The sequence below is a fragment of the Canis lupus genome, chromosome 10 (genome assembly GCF_003254725.2).
Source record: "Canis lupus dingo isolate Sandy chromosome 10, ASM325472v2, whole genome shotgun sequence".
Lineage (NCBI taxonomy): Eukaryota > Metazoa > Chordata > Mammalia > Carnivora > Canidae > Canis > Canis lupus.
The window spans coordinates 26,817,731-26,839,545 of record NC_064252.1 but is presented as its reverse complement, the minus strand read 5'-3'; the positions used below and the strand labels follow the sequence as shown (position 1 = coordinate 26,839,545).

The 21,815-nt window shown below is 52.9% G+C and overlaps 2 protein-coding genes and 1 long non-coding RNA gene across 4 annotated transcripts in view; 2 read left to right on the top strand and 1 right to left on the bottom strand.

Annotated features, from left to right (window-relative positions):
* GTPBP1 (GTP binding protein 1) overlaps positions 1-779 on the top strand; it is a 28,597-nt gene extending 27,818 nt beyond the window's left edge. The window contains exon 12 of the mRNA XM_025459745.3: positions 377-779. Within this exon, the coding sequence (XP_025315530.1) occupies positions 377-451 (75 nt within the window). The 3' untranslated portion in view covers positions 452-779. The remainder of the gene's footprint in view (positions 1-376) is intronic.
* Positions 780-20,443, bottom strand: SUN2 (Sad1 and UNC84 domain containing 2). Of its 2 annotated transcripts, none has more exons than XM_025459723.3 (18): positions 20,245-20,443; positions 17,123-17,281; positions 16,135-16,325; positions 15,638-15,775; positions 14,798-14,893; positions 14,305-14,398; positions 13,290-13,360; positions 10,944-11,068; positions 7,945-8,199; positions 7,468-7,545; positions 7,007-7,050; positions 6,034-6,199; positions 5,461-5,682; positions 5,065-5,146; positions 4,559-4,674; positions 4,247-4,414; positions 3,864-3,956; positions 780-2,427 (listed from the first exon to the last, which is right to left on the bottom strand). In XM_025459723.3, the coding sequence occupies exons 2-18, from the start codon at positions 17,242-17,244 to the stop codon at positions 2,314-2,316; spliced, it is 2,175 nt and encodes a 724-aa protein (XP_025315508.3). In that variant the 5' UTR covers positions 17,245-17,281; positions 20,245-20,443; the 3' UTR covers positions 780-2,313. The 2 variants fall into 2 exon arrangements, with proteins under 2 accessions (XP_025315508.3, XP_025315503.3); XM_025459718.3 differs by having other exon boundaries at positions 5,065-5,149; positions 20,245-20,441.
* LOC112667793 (uncharacterized) lies at positions 8,197-17,742 on the top strand. The gene is made up of 3 exons (XR_004803307.2): positions 8,197-10,539; positions 17,146-17,250; positions 17,516-17,742. It is a non-coding gene; the product is annotated as an uncharacterized LOC112667793 (long non-coding RNA).
* Positions 20,444-21,815: the final 1,372 nt, after the last annotated feature.

The following is a 21,815-nucleotide window of genomic DNA, read 5'->3' as shown; positions in this document are numbered from 1 at the left end:
TGAAGTCACTGGGGGTGAGCCATAGGACCAGCTCTTTCCTGGCACATATAGCTGAGAAGTTAACTGGCCCAAGGCCTCAGGGCTGGATTTATACCACACCTGGTACCCTTCTGTGGCAGTTTATCCTTAACCCCTCCTTACTGGCCTGTCCCCACCTCTGTTTTCTCAGCTGTGATGGGGACCAGCCCTGGGTCAGGTGCCATAGTCAGGAGCAGAATATGTTGGGAAGTATGGTTGTGAAACCACCCCTGGCCCTTTAAACAGCTCACTAGAGGCAGTGAATCTGGGGACATATTTGCAGGAAGGGCCAGGACCTGTTCCCCTGAGCTGACAGGTTCTGGCTCTTCAGGGAACCCGTCTCCTTGTACCATCCCAGCACAGGTACAAGGGACAAATGTCCAGTTCCCGCGGTGGAGTCCAGTTCCGTACTGAAGGCAGACGTGGTCAGTAGTGAAACAGGTAAATTCTTCTACCTTCTGCTCAAGTGGCACCAAGAGATGCAGGAAAAGCTACCCATTTCATACTGGGATGTCCGTGAGGGCTAATAAAGCCACCTCCCTTCTTCTGCTAGCCCCTGAGCCCAGAATCAAAGAGCAGGGCCAGCCTCAAGCCCATCCTGTCCCCCATCCCAGCTGGGTTATAGTGGAGAAGCCTGGGTTTCTAAAGTTTAGGAATAAGTCTTTGAGGCATTGTTTTGGTGCAGAGTTCATTTTCTTGTTTTCCTAAGAGCAGAGTCCGTCTCCCTTGCCATGCCAGATAAAAACTACACATTCCCTGAATCCTGGGCATAATTTATTTATTTTTTTTGCATAGGCATAAATTAGAATCTGGAGATAAAAAATTCAGAACCAATAGTGCAGCATTTGTGACAGGAGAGCGCAAAACAAAACCTGGTTGTCTGGGCTGGGGCTGGTGCCCAAGGACCACAGGTAGCCTTGGGCCTCATCTTCCTTCCAGCTCCCTCCCCTAGGAGCCCATCTGGGGATCAGCCTCCACAGTAGCCCCTCTCAGCAGCCGGGTTACAAGGAACTGAAATCAGCCAGTGCCCCCACAGAACGGGGCTAGGAATCAAGCCCAAAGCTTTTCAGTTAAAAAACAGACCTTGAAAAAATATATACATAATACAGCAGGGCCTGCTGGGTCTAAAAGCCGTCTCTTCCCCAGCCTACCACCCCTGAAGGCCGCACCCCCTAGGAGATGAGCCAGAAAGGAAACCATCTGAGAAAGAGCTGAAAGAGTCCAAGGGGGTAGCTGAGGATCAGGGCCCTTAGAGTTAGGCACCTGTTTGGGATGGGGCCCCTAGTACAGACAGACCTCTTCCTACCACGACACCTTAAATGTTACCAAGAGCTTGGGGAGTACCCTACTCCCCACCCTTTTAAGCTTACCCTAGCTGCTTATAGCCTCAAAAGACCAGTCTAGGCTCCCTGCACCCTGGGGGAATATGGCAAGCTTGCTCTGGGGCATAGGCAGGCCCTAGCAGGAATGAGGAGCAAAGTGGACCCAGGTCCCAGCATCGGGAGAGAGAAAGCAACTAGTCCCAGCAGACAGGGAATCCTACAGGCTGGCCCTTGGCCCCTCAGACGCTCACAGGAGCCAGAGCCTCAAGAGTATGGGAAGCCCAATGGCCCACTTTGACCCAGAACAAATACAGTGTATAGAGGCTTTTTGGGGACCTCACAGGTCAAGCTCCCTTAAGTTGATGGCACTAGACTTCTGGAAGAGCCCGGCTGTCCTGTACAAGGAGTTTCCTGCCAGGGGCTCAATCCCAGCCTGTACCGTGAACACTTTCTTCCCAGAGGACCTTATTTCCCTGCCTGTGGATGGGGGCAGCTCACTTGCCCCAGGCCCTCACTCATCCCATCCCCAGCTTTGGCACCTGATTCATTCACAGGCCTACCAACAGCAGCTCCCTGGGTGCCAGCCCCCCATCTTGGTTAAGGGGCAGACAGGTTTCACCCACCTTTGCTGGAACATGTCCACTCATTGCTTCTTTCCCTGTCTCAATCCCTCACAATATGCTACATATATACATCCTCCCAAGAAGGGGAAGTAGACACCCAGTGCCTGGCACAAGGAGGACAGAGAAAAGGGATGCTGGAACTTGCTGTCCACCTCGAGCTGTCCTGCTGCTAGGAAAGCCCTGCATGTTCTTTCTCAGCTCCATTGGGCCAGCGATTCTTGCTCCTGGAAGTCAGTGCACTGGTCAAGCATGTGGGGAAGTGGCAAGGGTGCTGCTCTCCCACTCCCAGAGAAGGGGGCACATGCTGAGAGGGGCTGGCCTCCCAGCTGGCTGGCCACAGCAGAGAAGGCCTAGTAGGTGGGTTCCCCATGCACCCGGAAGCGGTAGATGCAGGTGTATTCAGGGTGGCCCCAGTTAGTCAAGATCCGAAGCTCCACCACCTGGTATGTGGCCATTTTAGTGTCCTGGGTAGAGAAAGAAGGGATTAGGAGTGAGTGTCCAAGTCCTCAGACCTCACTGACAGGAGGGCAGGAAGGAGGACAGCCATGCCCAGGGCCAGATGCACTCCCCCCACCCATAGGCCTCCACAGAGAAGTAGACTTCAAAGCCCCTATCTTCAGACCATGGAGCAGAATTTCCACCCTCTGAGCCAAGGAGCCCCAGGAGCTTCAGAGGTCCTCTAGGGGCCACTGACCCACAGCCACATAAAAATGGCCTTGTAGTTGAGGACCAGCTAGATTCATCCCATACTGACAGATTCACAGGAGTTATCACTGTCAGTGGACAGAATTTCCTTTTACTCTGAAATAGAATTTTTCTTTCTCAAGTGCTCAGTAGGCCTCTGTCCTCTTTGCTCAAAAACTCACATTTTTTAAGTAAGCTTTGGAGCAAAGTTCCCCGGGTTTGATGCCAATAGGCACAGCGTTTTCCTATTCTTCCTGTCTCCCTCTGGCCTTCCACACAGCCTCTTGTCCTCTGCCTTCTCCTAAAGGCTCAGTCTACACACATGCCGTGAGAAGTCGCAAGCACTCCACTGGCTCAGTTATATAGACAGCTGTCAGCTCCAGGGTGATATCTGGGTCCCCTGATGGCTCCACTAGACTGTCCCACAGTTGCCTCAGACTTGGTGGCCAAACCCCCTCCTGCATTAGCCTGCCTCTTGGCACCTGGGAGCCATCCTCACCTTCCCCCTCCCCTCTTTTGTCCAACCTGATCCTTGGCCTCCCACCTCCTCACACTCTCTTTCTGCAACCACTTCCTGACTGGTCTTTTCCATTTCTACACGGTCATAGCAATCTTCCTACAATGCCTTGTCACTTATCTAAAACCTGGCAGTGCCCAGCCCTAAGGGCCAAAAGTGTTTGGCCTGATGGCTAGGCCTGCCTCTCTATAGCCTCCCTTCCTACCACTGTCCCTTAACCATCTCACCCAATTCTTCACCCCTGGTATACTGCTTAAGCCCCCTGCTCAGCATACATCTGGGCTGCTTATTAGAACATTGATTCCTTAGGGCTCCTAAAACCTAGGAGCCTATCTCCCGGGGTAGAGACTGGGAATCTCCATTTCTAACAAGGGCCTGGGAGACTGATGCCCACTCAAACTGAGGCAGTCAGCCTCCCTCTGCCCCCTAGCCATGCTGCACTGCCTGAAGCCCAACTGGGCCACCCTCAGACAACTGCTCTAACCGGGATGGGCCCTCCCCTGTGCATACATCTATGTGGTACCTCTCCCATGCCCCTTGAGCATGGGAGTCTGTTCCCTACCTTGAGCTCTGGGAAGGCAGGAGCTATACTTTTTCTTGCCCTGAGCCCCCGGTGCCTGGCCCAGGGTAAGTGTTCAGAAACCGTTGAGTGGATGGGAAAGTGAATGTCACCTCTGTTAGCATAGCAGCATCCCATACCTGAAAATAGAAGGTCTGAATGGGCTCCCCATCCTGGTCATAGGTGAACTGGCCAAGAAGTGTCCCCTCTTGCTGCAGATCTTCATCAAACCCCTGAGAAGAGAACAAGGGATGGAGAGAAGATCTTGCTCTTAGAACAAGTGCCCTAGTCCCCCAGGGAGGAACACTTCCCCTTCCTGCTCCCACACTGGTTCCCTCCCACACGAGCAGGTCAGGCAGGAGCCTTGGCAGGACTGCAGGGGGGCCCAAGCCCTGTGCCCAGTTTCTTCCAGCACAGCCTAAGATAACTGGGACTGAGAACCATTTCCCACCTTGCCGCACTCTCTTCCTAATGTACTCCCTCCCAAAGACCAATCCCAGCTTTATCCTTGGTAGAGACTCACAAAGATAGAGAAGTCCTTGGGGGCACTGGAGATGGTGCTGTTAGGCGACAAGGACTTGGGGACATGCTCTAAGGTGACAGCAGTGGGGCGGATGCGGGCAGAGAGGCGAACCACGGCAAAGCCCTGGGGCCCCTGGAAGGCCCAGCAGTTGCCTGGATGCACATCTGGCTGGAGAGGAAGGAAGCTGGGTCAGCATAAGGCTGGTGACAAAGCTTACGCTAGGCACAGCTTTTGCTGACCCAGGATGAGAGTTCCCAGCTATGTAGGTGACTCTGCTTGGGGCCCCTGCTGCTGCCCTCTTTGGGTGCCTACCTGGAGGATGACTCGGGGCGACTGGGAGTGATACCACAGAGGGATGCCGAAGAGGCTGAGGAGGGCCGTCTTGGTCTCGTAGGTCTCAGAACACCGAGTGCTGATAACACTAGCCCCTAAGTCAGGAAAGCAAGGCAGTGTGGGCACCTGGAACTGAACCCTAGCGGGGGGTAGGGGGAGAGACCCATACACCAGGGCATCTCACCAGCTCAAGGAACCTAGGCGGGATGACTATTGTCATGTCCTCTCTGAGGCTGGAGGGCAGATGCCCCAGGCCTAGTCTGTATCCCTCAACTGTACCCAACTACAAAATAACTGTAAATGTCAGCTTCTCCCTGGGCAAGAATGGTGTTCAGTTCATCCAGACTTCTCCAAGCTTATTCACTTGCCTTTGTTGTGTTTTGTGCTGATCTCAAGCCCCACTGGCCTAGCACCATGGCCGCCCCGGCAGATGCTAGAGGGCCAGCCAGCATGGGGACTGGGCAAAGGGTAGAGTGCACACACACCTCCTGATTCCAGAGCGTAGTCCACCATCCCGATGCGGTCCTCACTGTAGCGCTTCAGGGCCTGGTTTACAATGCGCTGCACCTGCTAAAACAGGCATCCATGCGGCTGCCATGAGAAACACTCTTCCACCCTTGAGCCCCCTACTACTGAGGGCCAGGGACCCATGAACAGGCCCCTCCTATCCTGTACCACACACTGGTGTTCAGCCATACGGGCCACATACCTAGGTGTACCCCACCCCTACCAGCCCCAAAGCAAACATCAGAGCCTCTCGCATGTCACTTAGGCCTTATAACATACCATGAAGCTGGCAGTGTGGGACTGTGCAGGTCTATGGCTCCCAGGGAGAACACTATGTCAGGGTGGGTATGTTCCAGGGGCCATACAGTCCTCACCTCCTCTGTCACCCCAATCACGCCTTCCTTCTGCAGCGTTAGCCCCAGGCTGGCGGCAGCCTCCCTTGCTGACTTGCCCTGCATCTCGGCCACGTGGGCAAGGATCTTGTTCTCCAGCTCCTGCAGCTGAGCTTGCATCTCTTCTCGTTGAAGGAGCCCAGTGCGGGTTCCCCCACCTCGGAGAAGGAACTGACTGACCCAGGCAGGAAACTGAGACTCCACCTAGGGACCAAAAAAAAAAAAAGGTCTCTGAGAGGCTCACAGGGACAGTGTTGCTGTGGTGGCCCAGGGCAGGGTAGTGCCTGGCTTGAGTGGAGGAGGTAGGAGGGAGCACGCCAGCAGATCCTGCTAGCCCACATGGAGGAAAGAGTTGTGAACAACCCTCCAGGTTACTGAAAACAAAACAGGAAGAACTCTTGTCAAAGAAAGCCAACATCTGTGCCAAATGCCAAGCAGGGACCTGGGGGACTAACTGGCCACCGGGGCAAGAGGCTCTTTGCCACATAGGCTTTTAGGGCAGATACTCTTAGAGGACAGGGTGTTCAGCAGGGGACTTGGATGGTCCCAACTTACATCATCCCTCACAGCCTGCAGCTGCTGGGGCAGGAGGCCCACTTGGTCTGCCACCGAGCTCTGCTTCAGGCTCAGGGCTGCCAGTTCCTGCCGCAGGCCTGTCAGCTGACCCTCCAGCCGCCCCAGCTCCTTCATAGAGTTCTCTCGGAAGGATTCTTGGGTCATCCTACTCCCAAAGAGAGGAGAAAACAGTAAGCCTTGGATCTCTGGTGAGGGGTAAGGCCATGCTGAGGAACACAAAAGAATCCCCTAATTGGCTCCTGATAGAAGTGTGTGCCCATCATGGACAGGTGAATGCAAGGCCCTACACCTGGGGACTCTGGCTGTAGAACATAGCCGCAGTGTCTACAATTGGTCTGATCCTGAAGAATGAATTCTTATCCTGTTACCTTTCTTTTTTTTTTTTTTTTTTTTTTTAAAGATTTTATTTATTTATTCATGAGAGATACACACACAGAGAGAGAGAGAGAGAGAGGCAGAGACATAGGCAGAAGGAGAAGCAGGCTCCATGCAGGGAGCCCGATGTGGGACTCGATCCCAGGACTCCAGGATCCTGCCCCCGGCTGAAGGCAGCGCTAAGCTGCTGAGCCACTGGGGCTGCCCTCCTGTTACCTTTCTAAACCCAGATCCATAGTTCACTCTGCCTTGGCCTCTCCCACCCCACCCCCACCCCCACATACCGCTGTCTGGGGCATGGGAAGGCTGTCTGCATGAGCCTGTGCACAAAAGATGGTGTATCTATACATGAACCCACAAATCCCAATTCTCTTGTGGTGGCCCCCTTCCCAACCTCTCTTTTACTTCAAGGACAGGCTCTAGGCAGGTGTTTCTGAGCTAGGTTTTGGCCATCCCCTCTGCTTAGAACACTATCTGAACTCTGCTCTGGGGCTCTGCACCCCAGGCCTGCCTCGCTGTTGGCAGCGGGGAGAGCAGGGGGAGGAGCAGGCCTAGGCCAGATGGCAGTGCCCATTACCTTTGCCACTCAGACTTCAGTTGCTGGAGTCGAGCCTCTGACTCCTGTAAGCCGGAAAAAGGGACAAATACAATAAATGCCAGACTCGGAGCAATTGGTCTCCCAGAGCAGGATCTGTTCCCTTTGGAGTCTGTTTAATCACAGCCCCACCTTGGAAAACCTTAAACACCTCCTAGTCAATGTCCTTAGGGAGAGCCACCCTGCTGCCACACTTACACATTCATTCATTCACTCATTTATTTGGCATGTTATACCCAACACAACAGACCTCTTGAAAGCAACCCTTCATCAAGCATGCTCCAACGCATCCCTGCAAAGCATTCCAGAGCCCTAGGGTTCAGCTCCTGCAGAAGTCAGGAGATTATACCCCCACCCCATCTGGTGTCTAAGCAGGCACTTTGGGAGAGCCAAGCTGTCTCAGCCCAAGAGCAGATGTTGAACTGGATCAGGGCCCCACCAACCTGGGAGGCCTGGACAATTTTCTTAAAGAGGTCTTCCAAGTCTTGTTGATGCTCTGCTCTCAGGGTGACCAGTTCTTCCTGTCAGACATAGGCGAGTGTCTGAGGTTTTTTACTGAATTATAGGCAGAAGAAACTTAACCACCAGTAAGTGGTGGGATTGGAATCTGAACCAGGCCTGACTGTAAACTTCAGGTCCTGGCCTTTATGCTCCAGTGCTTCTTGGAAACACGCAAGACTCCTTTGATATCTACTGCACACCTGTTGTGCCAGGCACTCTACAGTCTCATGCTCTCACAATCGGGTGGGGGAGCGAGGGTAAACACCATAGCCTCCATTTTACATGAGGGAACTAAGGCTTAAAGGAGGTAACTCCCAAGTGACGCATTGCTGTCTTCATGTCAGGGTGTGTAGGGGCTCCTCCCTCCCCCTATACACCCACAGTGTCACCCACACGCCACTTCGCTCACGCTCAGAGACCTGGATCCGAGCAGCTGTGTCCCTGCGGAAGTCCTCCTTCAGGGCAGCCTCACGGCGGCTCACCAACCCCTCCAGAAGTGCCAGGGTGTCCTCCTGGCTCAGGCCTACGTGGCCTCCTCCACCAGTGGCCCCTTGCCGCAGTTCCAGACGTTCCAGCCGCATAGCCTCCTTCTGCCAGTTGGAGGAAAATTCAGCAGCGAGAGCTTCCAGGCGCCGCTCCAGGGAGTGTATCCGGGACAAGATGCGCTGCTCAGTCTGGCGGGGTAGGGAGGGAAAAGCCATGAAGGTGAGTGATCTAGGACGACAATGCTTCCTGAACAGAAAGGGAAGAGAATCCCAGAAACACCCAAATGTGACACACGCTGGCTCTGAGGACAGTCTGTGCCCTGCAGGTAGGTGAGTACACCAGAAGGTAGGGTGCCGTAAGTCTGCTGACACGACAATGCAGTACAGGACGCTAGACACATGTGGTCTGGGAGGGTTTGATCCCCAAGGAGGAGTGTGTGTGGGCCAGGTGTGTGCACACACATCCCTCCCCAGAGACACTCCAAATGGAGGGACAGGTCCAAGCAGAGAATCAGAAGGAGCTGCAGGGGGCTGCGTGGCCTGCTGAGCTAACCCCAGCCCTCTCCCCTCCTACATGTGTGCACATGCTGGAAAGCAGGGGGTCAGGGGGTTCAGCTGCTGACCTCAGCAGCTCCCACTTTGTCCAAAAGAACTATGGCTAATAGACAGAAATGTTTGAAAAGGCTTGCTTTCTTCTCTTTAATTGGAGGGCCCACCGAGTAAAGAGAATATAAGTCATTTGGACTTGAGGGTTGCTCCTAACAGCATGCCATGAAGTTTGAGAAACTTGCTAGCTTAAGAACAAAAATCTTTGCCAAGAGAAAAACTAATCTGTCAACTGTCCATTAGAGACAGGGACTTCCTGGGTGCAGAAGCTGCTTCTGATTTTTTAAATCTTTTTAAGTAGACTGTGTATTTGCAGGACTCAAAAAGCAAAGTGTTAAGAAGTCACTCTGGATGGCTTAGCTGATTAAATGTCTGCCTTTGGTTCAGGTCATGATCCTGGGGTCCTGAGATTGAGGCCTGTGTTGTGCTCCCTGCTCAGCAGGGAGCCTGCTTCTCCCTATGCCTCTGCTGCTCCCCCTGCTTGTGCTTTATCTCTTTCTCTCAAATAAATAAAATCTTAAAAGAAAAAAAAAAAAAAAAAAAAAGACACCCGAGTGGCTCAGTGGTTGAACATCTGCCTTTGGCTTAGGGCATGATCCCGAGGTCCCAGAATCTAATCCCACATCAAGGCTCCCTGCGGGGAGCCTGCTTCTCCCTCTCCCTAGGTCTTTGTGTCATACATACATACGTAAATAAAATCTTCTAAAAATCTTTTAAAAAGTCACTCTCCTAATTTGTGTCCCTATCTACCTGGTGCCCTCAACCACCAAACCAAACAACGATTTTCATTGGTGTCTTTATGTCAGTGTAAGCGAGTACAAAGATATACTCTCCCTTTTCTCAGAAAAGGTGGTCCCGGGATCCCTGGGTGGCGCAGCGGTTTGGCGCCTGCCTTTGGCCCAGGGCGCGATCCTGGAGACCTGGGATCGAATCCCACATCAGGCTCCCGGTGCATGGAGCCTGCTTCTCCCTCTGCCTGTGTCTCTGCCTCTCTCTCTCTCTCTCTCTCTCTGTGACTATCATAAATAAAAAAAAAATTAAAAAAAAAAAAAGAAAAGGTGGTCCCGAAATTGTATTTAACATTTTTACTAATGATTAAAAAAGGGAGGGATCCCTGGGTGGCGCAGTGGTTTGGCGCCTGCCTTTGGCCCAGGGCGCGATCCTGGAGACCCGGGATCGAATCCCACATCAGGCTCCCGGTGCATGGAGCCTGCTTCTCCCTCTGCCTATGTCTCTGCCTCTCTCTCTCTCTCTGTGACTATCATAAATAAATAAAAATTTAAAAAAAATTAAAAATAAATAAAAATAAAAAATAAATAAAATAAAAAAGGGAAAGTTATAATGCCAAAACAGGTCATTTTAATGAAATGGTAACACATGAGGGTCAGGAAAGTAATATCCACCAAAATAAATGATGAAAAATGTGTTATTCAACTAACTATTCAGCAAGATACAAGCAAAATTCAAATATATTTAGGGAGTAAAGAATTAAATTTTCATTTTTCCCCGCACACATTCAAATTGTCTGTGTACCTGTTACCCCCACTGGACTGCAGGCTCCCTGAGGACACAGCCTGGGCTGCAAAAGTGGCCCTTGTTCTATCTTCCTCCCTGTGGCTTTGCAGGTACTCCCATCAAGAGCTGGAGTCTATGTCCCCCTCTTGGAATCTAGACTGGCTCTGAGATTAACTTTGGCTTAGAATGTGGTGGAAAGGACAGTTCTGAATCTAGGCCTTATTTTGCTCTCATGGAACCATGGTCAGCTGCCATGAGAACAAGACCAGGCTATCCTGCTGGACGAGAAAAACACGTGTGGCACACAGCCTGCTGGGTCAGGCCTAACCCAACCCACCCCCACTGACCCATCAACCAACTGCAGACATGCAGGGGAGCCCAGCCTAGCCACCCAGATGATCCAGACCCGTGAGCTAATCAAATGCTTGTAGTTTTAAGGTGCTGATTTTAGGGGTGATTTACTTGTAACTGGCAACTGACCAAACAGCACATTATTCATAGAAGATGCTTAGTAAATGTTTATGAAACTACTGAAAAGGAACAAAGTAGACAAAATGATTTGTCTCATCCCTCTTCTGTTTTCTGTGCTTAAGATGGCAACTAACTTTGGGTCAGTTTGAAGTCCTATTTAAGCTCAAGCAAACTACTCTCCTGTACCTCCACCACAAACAGTAGAGAAAGGGGTATCCTGGGAGACAAGACAGTTTACCAGCAAGGACCATGCCTCTTCTTAGCCCCATATATAAGGTGTAAGGGCAGGGAAATGAATTATAAATGGGCAGAGTGAAGACCCACAGCTGTAAGATACTCACCTGGAAATGGGATGCATCTCTGGACTCCCACACATCATGCTGCCTGCTGCTGCCCTTTGCTGCCCACCAGGAAACCAGAGCCGGGTGGAATGTCTGCAGCCCATAGGGGTAGAAATACCAAGCACCTGTACAGAGGACAGGGGGTCATCCAGGCCACGGGCCAGGCAGGAAGGCACAGCTGCTGAAGATGGCCTAATGAACACAAGTTATTAGCAGCTTGTCTCATTTCTGTGAGCTGTGCTGCTGGAAGGCAGTACGGGGGATGGAAGTTCCCATGATTCTCTGAGGCAGCAACATCCACCTGACAGTCCCAGAGTATATGCATTCGCACATCCCTCAGGAATCCTCATTTTTCTGTAGACAGCAAAACTTGGAGAATGTGGCTATAATAAGCTAGGGATGATCCTGAGGTAGAACCAGAGGCCCTGATGGTGGTTCTCAGCCCCAAATGTCCATTAGAATCACCCAGGAAACTTTTAAAATACCCAATATCTGGCCCCACTGAATTCACTGGACTGACGAATCCCTCTCTAGGTGAGGGGTTTCTTTTGTTTGTTTGTTTTTGTTTTTTTGTTTGTTTTTTTTTTTAAAGATTTTGTGAGAGAGCAAGTAGGGGGAGGGGGAGAGAGGAAGAAGCAAACTCCATGCTGAAGCACAGAGCCCTATGTGAGGCTTGATCCCATAAGCCCGAATCATGACCTAAGCCAAAACCAAGAGTTGGATGCCCAACCAACTGAGCCACCCCAGTGCTCCTGTAGGTGAGTCTTAAAAGCTCCCCAGGACGGGCACTGGGTGGCTCAGTTGGTTAAGTGCCTGCCTATTGGTGTCAGGGCCATGAGTTCAAGCCCAACTAAAGTGGACTCTATGGGAAAAAAAATAAAACACCTCCCCAGGTAACTCTAATGGGCTGCAATGCTTGAGAATCAAACAAGACAATAAGAGGATGCTTTTGAAAAAAAAAAAAAAAAAGGTGCTTTTGATCCAAGACCCAGCACAAGGCTACAGCCACAGTGACACTTGCATCTTGCTTTAGGGGTCATCTGTCTGCTCGTGATGTATTCACTCCTGAGCTATGCACATGCGTGTGTGAGAAGGAATGAGGGCCCCTAAAAAGCCATATTAGCCAGTGGGTCTCCATCCCGGTAAGACCACACTCGTCACACGATCATTGACTGTGAGCAAGTGCAACAGGAAGCACCCCCTCTCATTGGGCTTTTAGTCAGTCCCTCTGGACATGCCTCACTAAATGCACTCCCTGAGCAGGCCATTCCACCAGCCTTTCAGACCCTCCACACACTCAGCATGTTGCTGCCAGGACATCAGCTCCATCAAACCCACAGTGAAATGCAAATTAACAGAGGTAACTCATGAACAAAACACTATACAATCCTAGAGCATCATTATTATTTTTAGAGTGATGCCCAGTTTCCACTGGAAATGAACAAGCTGTTCTTGTAACAGGAAACAAAAAGGAAATGAAATCAACACTTGGAAAATGTTTCTACCTTGCTATTTAATAAATACAAGTTGAGTAGATGCTAAACCTATAAAACCAACTCAAAAAATAAAAGAAACTATGGTCTCTATAAATTGTAGATTGATAAAATCATTAAAACCCTGGGGGCAATAGAGGCAACTCCTACAGAACTGTGAGACTCCTGTGAAACAGACATGTCGAATTACAAGCTGAACACAAAATATATAAACAATACAACTACGTAAGACACATGAAAGTCCTAGGATAGAGTTTGGAACAATGTCAAGCAACTTGTAAATGAGCTATGTTAGTTATAAAAAGGCATTCTTCTCTTTACTACTTTGTTTTGGTCCTGAAGATAAAGATTGAATTTGACATTGTAACAAGAATTCACTCACCTAGACTACATCCTGATTTGGAATGGAGGGGAAAAGACTACTAATAACAGTGTCAAGATCTCTGCTTTTTACCCCAATAAAAGGGGTAAAAACATGTACTAGGGCATGTTCTGACCCAGGTGGCTCCAAGAATGCTCTAGACAGGCCAGGCAATCCAGTGCAGCCACTCAAACAGGACAAGATCAGTGGTGGATTGGGGCATACCCCTTTCACCCCGGGACACCCTCAGAATGCAGCATGGGTCAGTGAGGACCCAGGAGAGCCGAAGGCCTGGGAGCTGCCCCAGCTCAGTCTGATCCCACTCATCCTGCCTCGTTCCCTTTCTTGTAGGCGATCACTGTCGCTCTGGTTTTCCCATCTCTGCTCAGCGCCAGCCCCCACCCACCCCGCCCTACCCCTCGGGCTCAGCCAGCACCATTTCGGCCTGGCATGCTCATCCTACCCCTCCCCTGCAATGCTGGGGAAGCTCACCATAGGTCAGGCCAGTCATGAGCAGCAACAGCAACAGGAACCACAGGAATGTCTTCACAGATGAGAAGCGCCTAGACCACAGGAGGGGATGGCAGGGAAAGCGGGGGCGGGGGAGGATGAGGGTGGTGGTCAAGAGGGCATTTGGGCCTCTGCAGCCCCATAGGGAGTCTGCAGAGGCTTTTCCTGAGTGCTTAACTGGAGTTGGAGGGGGATGCCTTGGAGTGTCTCATCTTGCCAGGGCCGGATTGGACACTTTGGAGATTTCCCTTCAGGTCTTGGAATAATGGGGAGAATTATGACTGTGAATTTTATTGATGTTATTAAAACAAAAGAGTGGGGTCTTTGAAAAACCTGAAATTTTCATATATAGAGGTCCTCCAAGCAAGCAATTCTAGAAAAAAAAAAATACAACTCCTTAAACACTATTTTAGAAAAATGAGGAACCTTCTTTTGGTGGCACAGATCCTCTTCTCAGCACAGCTGGCCAACCATCCAGCCAGGATTAACGGCCAAAGGACCCTGACTTCCTGGCTTAGTTTTCTTTCCTGGCTCTGCTGGGTCAGGGACTTGGGAAATAAACCCACAGCATCCTCATGCAGCACCTATTCCTGACTTCTGAACGCACAGCAGAGACTCTGGGTTCTAGACTGGCACGAGGCCACGAAAGAAGCTGAACCTCCATGGAAACACCACTTCTTGGCCAGAGCCTAAAACCTGACTGGCAGGAGGCAGGCCAAACTCAGAAGTGGTGGGATGGGGCTGGCATTTAGCAGGAAGTACCCAAGAACAGGAACCGTAATTCCAGAATACTTCCTGAAGAGCTCCTGGTTTGGAAAACACCTGACTCAGTCCCATCATCTGTCAGGCAAAGAGGGGCTCCGGGAAGCCTAATGCATGCTCAAGTAGACTGGGACAAAGACCTTCGGGGAAAGGACATATATGGGTTTAGAAGCTTTTTTGGTCCCTTCTGTCCCAGGGCTTCTGGATTCATTGTCAAAGTGGGGGTCTTGCTTACCTGGTTAAAACGAAGACATCGAGAAGAGAGGCGGCTGTCGTCAGGCGATACCAAGTGGTGCCAACCCACCAGTAGAGGAGTCCAAAGAGCCGGCCTAGGAGAGGGACCAGCAAGGCCTGAGTGTCACCCTGAGCCAGTGGCCTGCAGGTCCATGGTTTCAGAGCACTGGTCTCTCCACCTGCAGCCCTCTATGCCCCTCCCCCCACACTGATGTGCCAGGGCTCCTCTGTCCTGTCTGAGGCTACCCCACTCCTCCAATTCCACCTGCCTGGTCTGCCAACACCCTCCGTCCTGCTCCACGGCTGCTCCTGCCCTTCCACTAGAGAACGCTAGACTGTTACTATGGCTTCTGATTTCCAGTGATTATTCCAGAATGAGCTTTCCCTGACAGTCCTATGGTCTCTTGGTGGAATGCCCAACCACAGGGAGAAGGGGGGAGGAGGGACTGCCATAGAGAATGGAAATAATCATGCACAGAATAGCCAGCACCCACCTGGAGAAGTGACAACCATCCAGAAACAAGAGGCTGCCCAAGAGATGGCGTTCCTTAACCGTGAACCCGAACTACGATGATCAGTCTCCGAGTACCCTGCAGGGATGGACAGGCCACAGCTCAGTCTGTCCCTTTTTTTTTTTTTTTTTTTTTTTTAGATTTTTAAAATTTATTTATTCATGACAGAGAGAGAAAGAGAGAGAGGCAGAGACGCAGAGGGAGAAGCAGGCTCCATGCAGGAGCCCAATGTGGGACTCGATCCTGGGTCTCCAGGATCAGGCCCTGGGCTGAAGGCAGCGTTAAACCGCTGAGCCACCCGGGCTGCCCTGTCTTCACTCTTAAGAGCCCAAGGATAGGGAGACTATCCTATTTGTCTTCTCCTAGAGACTGTGAGCTAAGACCACACATCATTCTCCTTCGCATCCCCCGAGTGTTGCACAGGCCTGGCACCTAGCAGGTCAGTAAATGTCTGTCAGAGGAACAGAGTGATAGGTTTCTGACACATAATTTCCCCTGAGCTTCTTGTCTATGTCCCTCTCCTCATCTGTAATCCTCCAAACCATCGTTCAGAACTGGACTAAAGGGGTCAAGCCCCATGTTAAGTACTTGCTGGAAGTGGAGATGACAGTAGGCTGCTCTGACCCTGGGGACAGGGCAATCACAGTGTGTCAAGGGCCACCCTGGGCCTGAGTTTCAGGGTGCCACGGTGCCATGGAGGGGAGGCCCAGCTGGTCTGTGGAGAGGCCGCCCAGATACTGTGTGCTCTCTCGGGCTGTCAGGAGTCCCCCTCCCCAGGGTCCCCAGGGCCTGCTGGAGTGTTGGTTCCCAGGCGTCACCTACCTGCAAAGTCATCCTCAGAGGAGTAGCCCGAGGAAGAGCCCAGGAAGTCCTCAGAGCTCTTGTCCTCAGCAAGCCCGTTGAGTTTGCTACTCTCCGTGCCACCTGTACCCCTCCTCCTTCTCACCCGCAAATCCTCACCTGCGGAGGGAAGAATGCAGGGTTCTCCTGGGGCAGAGGGATGCTCCCAGGGGGCTATTCTGGAGGGCCTCGTGGGTCACCCTGAGGAGCATCTGTGATGGACAGTCGGAAGTGCCCTGAGCTGCTCCCGAGTTCCCTGGGTCTCCAGGCTCAGAGCAGCTCCATGGCTGCCTTGCTGTCTGAAGCAGCCCGAGCAGGTCAGGTACCAGGCTCCTCTTTCCAAGGGTTTCTGAAGACAGGGAGCCCCTCCTCCGGCCCCGCAGCAGTTAGGACACCACTCAGGGGAAGATTTTCCACCTTGAGTTTCCACTAGAAGCAAAGGAAGCAAAAGCCCTAGGAGGAAGGTTTCCGATACTCACTCCAGTAGGGGTCACCATGCAGGTGATCGTCTAGGATGGAACTCCTGGCAAGGGAGGCGGCCCTGGGACTGCCAAAGTAGGACTCCCTGACCACTGATTCACTGTAGTAGGAGGTGTGTGCGTCGGAGGAGGGGCCCAGCTGTGGCGCTGGGGAGAGGCGCTTCATGTTGCTGGATTTCCTCTTCAAGGTCCTGTGGGAGTTCAGCCAGGAGGGGAGAGGCAGGGAACAGGCAGGTGAGCCCAGCCAGGAACAGGAGAGCAAGTCGCTGGGCCTGCTTCTGGTGAGTGGGTCACCCTTGTTGCTAGGCAACTAGCAGCTCCCAGCTCCTGACTGTGCTAACCACAGGGGCTTTCTCTGCTCACCATTTCCTCTAAATCTCACCAGCAGTTAAGGGATGAAGTCAGGATTCAAATCCAGGTCTCTAACTTCAAAGCCGAAGTTTCTTCTCATGTTTCTTGATGCATTAGCAACTTCTACCACCCGCTAAAAACCCAGACCAACCCAACCTGGCCTCCGAGGGCTAGCGACAGCCTCATGAGCTGTTATCTGGGCCTCATATCTGCAAGCCGGGCAGGATGAGGCGGACGCCGGCTTTAGCTCATTTACCATGCCCCTCAGACTGGGTCCTCTCCCCGGTTGCTTCGCTGGCCCTGCTGAAGCATGGGTCTGGGGAGGATGGTCAGAAGGGCACAGCCATCCATAGCAGAACGGGTTCCTGTGAACCCCACTTGCAATTTGGGGGTTTCTGGCCTGGTTTATTCTTGAAGCTGCCCCTCCCCACTTCCTGTTCTCTGAATGTGAGGGCAATAGCCTGGCTTACAATAAGGGGAGAAAAATCAGCAGTGCTGGATCCTGGCATCCTCAAGGGTGTGAGTGTTCCCCCTCAACCAGACATGGGCATCTGATCTCTACTTAATGAGATGGTAACAGGGAGATGCTGTGCAGGTCAGCGTGATCCACGGTGGTGGGGGGACGGCAATGCCCTACCTGAGAGGACTGTCTTTAAACAGGGTGCTCTGGCTCCCCATCACTGAGCTTCCTCCACTGCTGCTGCCGCCATCATCATCACCCTGGGAGTAGCGCGTGAGGCGCTGGCTTCGGCGAGACATGACAAGGTAGGATGGGGACCTTCCCCCTGAAGAGAGTCTTAGGAGAGAAAGGAGGACATGTGAGGCCTGAGTTTGTTCTCAGCTCCCCACTGGGGACCTGCTTCCCAGGGAACAGTCGGTCCCTGTGCATTCAACCCAAACAGCCTGAGAGGAGGGGACATGGAGTATTTATTAAGCATCCCCTGGCACCCACCCTCCCGCTCTGCCTCGGGCTCAGTTAGTACCTGGGTGGCCTCTCATGGTGCTTCCCACAAGCTTTTCTAATTTTTAGTTTACCTGACTGCTGAACTGCATGAAACGCAGAACCCGACCTTCTGCAAACTTTGGCACATAGCAGAGCACATAGAACATGATAGCCATGCAATAGATGCTAACCAAATGCCTTTGATCGCTGCTGCCGTGCACAGACCCTCCGGTCCAGCCATCCTACCATGCTGCCCTCCCCCTAGAACTGTGTGCACTCTTTCCAGTCATTTATCTTAAAGGAGACACACTTTCTTTTCCTTGTATTTGTACTCATTGATTCAGGGCACGAACCCAACTCGGACTGGAAAAAACCTTCTCTTGGTAAGCTCCCCCTATACATCCTGAAGGTGTGTAGGCTGTGTCCCCCGAGTGGTTACTGTACTGCAACATCAGTGCATCCTGACAGGATGGTGACAGGGAGGACAAAATAGTGTGTGAAATGCCTCCTAGGTACCTGGCTCCTTATACCCATTTCTGATCTTTGTGAACACAAGAGGTCCATTACTGTCATTGTGCAAGGGAGGAACCTGGGACACGGAGATGATCGGTGACCATGCCCATAGTCACCCAGCCTATGAATGACAGAGGCAGGGTTTGAGCTCAGATGGGACAGGTGGCACAGCCTGGGTCTTTCCCCTTTACCATAAAGTTTTCAAGTTGCTTAAGGAATGTGTTGTATGTCCCCAAGGAGAGTCTTTAATAGCCTCAAATATGCTCAGAACAGGCTGTAGACAGAGTTGTCACATGACAGATACTTGTTAACAAATTAACAAAACTGGGAGGTGGAGCAGCAGTGTGGGGTTACAGTCAATCTCTGCAGGAGGGAACAAGTCACCACGTGGGGTGAGAAATCAAGGCTCTGGAATTGGTATCTAGGACTCAAAGGAGGTCAAGGTGAGGAGACCAGGCCAAAGGCAGCGTTCATTCTACAACCAGAGGAGGATTAATAAGCCTTTCAGATATAGAAACGAAAGAAAGAGAAAGAAAGAAAGAAAGAAAGAAAGAAAGAAAGAAAGAAAGAAAGAAAGAAAGAAAGAGAGAGAAAGGAAAGAAAGAAAAGAAAGAAAGAAACCCAAATTCAGAATCTCAGATTACCAATGTAAGGAGTCTCAACGTGGTGCCTTTGCTGCCCAGGTCACAAAGTCTTTGTTATACTCAGGCCTGCTCAAGAGTCCCCAGTATTTGTGACTTATCACGTCTAATATTCCTGGTGGATATTTAAATTGTTAGTTCCCTAGGTAGTGCAGAGGGCAAGGACTCGAATATTTCACAACTCAAGACTGTGGAAACCAGAAGGTCTGGTTAGTCCAGCTGGAGAATTCTAGAAGGTCCTCTTATGAAAAACAAGCAGCCTCATGTCCTGGTCTTATTGGTGTTTTCCCAGCTAAGATGCCCACCTGGCATCCCCCTGTGGTTTTTAGCGGGTGTTGGTAAAGGGACCAACTGGTCGTCATCAAAGCAGGAAGTTAGCCTGGGTCCTTTTCTATATCCCACTCCTTATAAGGCAATTCCACCCTCATGACTGCCCTCCCCACCTGAAAGCTCCAGATGCCCATATAGGCTCCTCCTCTTCGCCCCTGCCTGCAGAAGTGGATGAAGCAAGCCTTCACCCTGGGGCAGAAACAAAGCAATGTTTCTGCCAACTCAAGCTGCTGTTGGCAAGAATATAAATATTCAGAGGGAGGTGTATGGGGTGGGGGTCTGGGGGGTGGGGCGTGGTAGGAAACTGTCAGCAGTCGGCACCCTTCTCCACCCTCCCAGTCTCTCCTGTAGTCCCCGCATCATGAAACAGTTTGCAACCGAGTCTGGGTTTCAGAAGATGAGAACGGTCAAAGTCTGAATCCTCCAAAACAAGAGCCTCTGGGAGCTCAGATCTTTTGCATATCAGAAGACTCCACCCTCACCAACACACTCACACTCAGTTCAGAAACCCTTTAAGTATCCCTCCTCACTTCTGAGGTGAACCACTTCCGTTTCTCAACTCCACCTTTCCCCACACCCTCTCCACAAACTTCTACGGCAGTACCCAGCCAGTCTTCAGACTTAACCCAGATCTTGGGCGTCTTCCACGGGGCGTTTTCACACTACTTTCCCTCATGGGGCCTGTAAAACGCTGCAGGTGCTAACTCCCTTCTCCATCTTCCCTAACGGGCTGAACCTGCAGAGATGGGACTTTTGATTTTTTTTTTTTTTTTAAGCAACCACGCGCCTTCCCTGCGATTCTGCTCTAAGTCACACTCCCGCCTCCTATTTGTTTGGTTTCTTTTTTTAAGAACGGAACAAAATGGGCCTTCCTCCTATTCCCAGAGTCTGACAGGCAGAGGCAGAGAACTGCCTGTCCCTGGAAACCGCCTGCCTGGCACGAAAACACAGGCACTGCCCTGGGCCGGTCGGAGGGAGCCCGCTTCTGCTCCCCTCCTCTCGGGAGGCTGTGCCCGGGGAAGTCCCGCCTGGAGACATCCGCCCTGCGGGCCGGCCAGGGGGCGGGCTGCGGGGATGAGTCAGGGCGGCCGGCCCGGCCCGCGCTGGCCCTTCCCCACCGGCCCAGGGGCGTGCGCCGGGTGGGGCTGGAGCGCGGCCCAGCTTGGCCCGGGGAGGAAGGACCAGGCCTGGGCAGCTGGGCCCTGGCCGGAGCGGCCCGACGATGACCCCGGGGTCGGGCTGGGCCCGGGCGCCGCGGAGAGGCGGGCGCGGCCGGCCCACCACCCTTTGCCCCGCTCGCCCGCCCGCCAGAGGCCCACGGCCGGCGGTTACCTGCTGCCGCGGCTGCTCCGTGCGGGGCCGTGGGCGTCCGAGGCCCGCTGCGCCGCCCGGGCGCGCCCCCTTCCCGCGTCGGAATCCCGCGAGCCGCGCTCGGCGAGGGGCCCGGGGCGCGCGGGGAGCGGCGGAGCGGGGCGAGGCCAGCGGGCGGGACGGCGCAGCAGACAATGCGACCCGCGCACAACCGCGCTGCGCGAGTGGGGCCGGCCGGCGCGCGCGTGGCCGAGTGTGTATGTGTGCGCCTGCCAATCAACGCTGACAGGCCGCAGCCCATTGGCCGGGCCCCGCCCGCGTCACCGCCCCCCGCCCCCGCCCATTGGGCGGTTTGAACACAAAGGCCCGGTTCGCTCCGCCCGCCGCGTGGGCCCGGGGGGCCCGGTGTGCCTCCCTGGAGTCCGCGCGTGGGAGGCGCGGGGGCGGCGGCGGCGGCGGCGGGAGGGGTCTGGGCCGGGCCGGCTGCGCACTTGACTCGGCCTGGTGGCTCGGGACACCCGATCCGGCTCCGAGCGCTGCCTGCTGCGCCTCGCCCCGCCCGTGGCCCTGCGGCCGCGGCGCCCCAGCGCCCCGCGAGCCGACTGCGAGCCGCGGGCCCGAGGCCTGAAACGCCGCGGGCGGCTGGGGCGCCACAGCCCGTCTGACGATGGCCCAGGGAAGTGGGGCGCGAGGGGAGTCGAAGCCCCCTGGCCTCAGGCCCAGCTGGAGGGGCAGGGAGTAGTCCGCCCTCGGACTCCCCGGCGGGGATGGGGAAGGCTCGTGACCGCCTGCTGGCGCCGGCGTCTTTGTCCGGTTAGCCCGGCGTTCCTACGCCCATTTCAGAGAGAAGGAAACAGGTTCATAGAGGTGTTAAGTGATCTGCTTAAAGTCGCAGCTTAGAAAGAGGCAAATTGAGATTAGGAGATTCTCTTCACAGCCGAGTCTGATTTTTCCGCTTTAGGGTTGATTTTGGGGATTCCAGACGTGGCAGGAGGGCCTGTCACTTCCCCGTCTGCCCCCAGGGCCTCCAAGTTTCACTGCAAACGTTTTTCGCCACTTTAAGGAGAGAGTTTGGTACGTTTGGTACTGAGAAGGCAGGGCTGGTTACCTCTTCCTCACTCAGATCTGTGCGATGGACAGATAGTGAGTCAAATGGTGCCTGACACCAGCAGCCCTGCCGCAGGCCAACTTTACAGATGCAGCAAGTGCTCAGCTCGGGAGAAGTCATTTCCTGTGTAAGGTGTTCTAAGGGTAACTGTGGTTATTTCGCTCTTAAAGCACCAAGAGGAAGACACAAGAAATTACAAAATCACTGAGACAGGACAGGAAGGTGCTGGGGGTAGAGTGAGGAAGAACGAAACCCTTGTGCTAAGTTGACTCCAGACAAAAATAACCCTCCCTTCCTGGGCCTCTTCTTCCTCCCTTTTGAAAAGAAGAGCCTCACCTGTACTTCCAGCATCCTGAAGGGTTAGGCGGCAAACCCCCTGAGGACCAGGCTGGCTCTCCAGGACCTCTCAGGGCGCCTGGCTCATGGCTGAATATCTGCTGATCATGGAATGAGTGAAATGAGAACTCAAATCAGACGTAGGGCC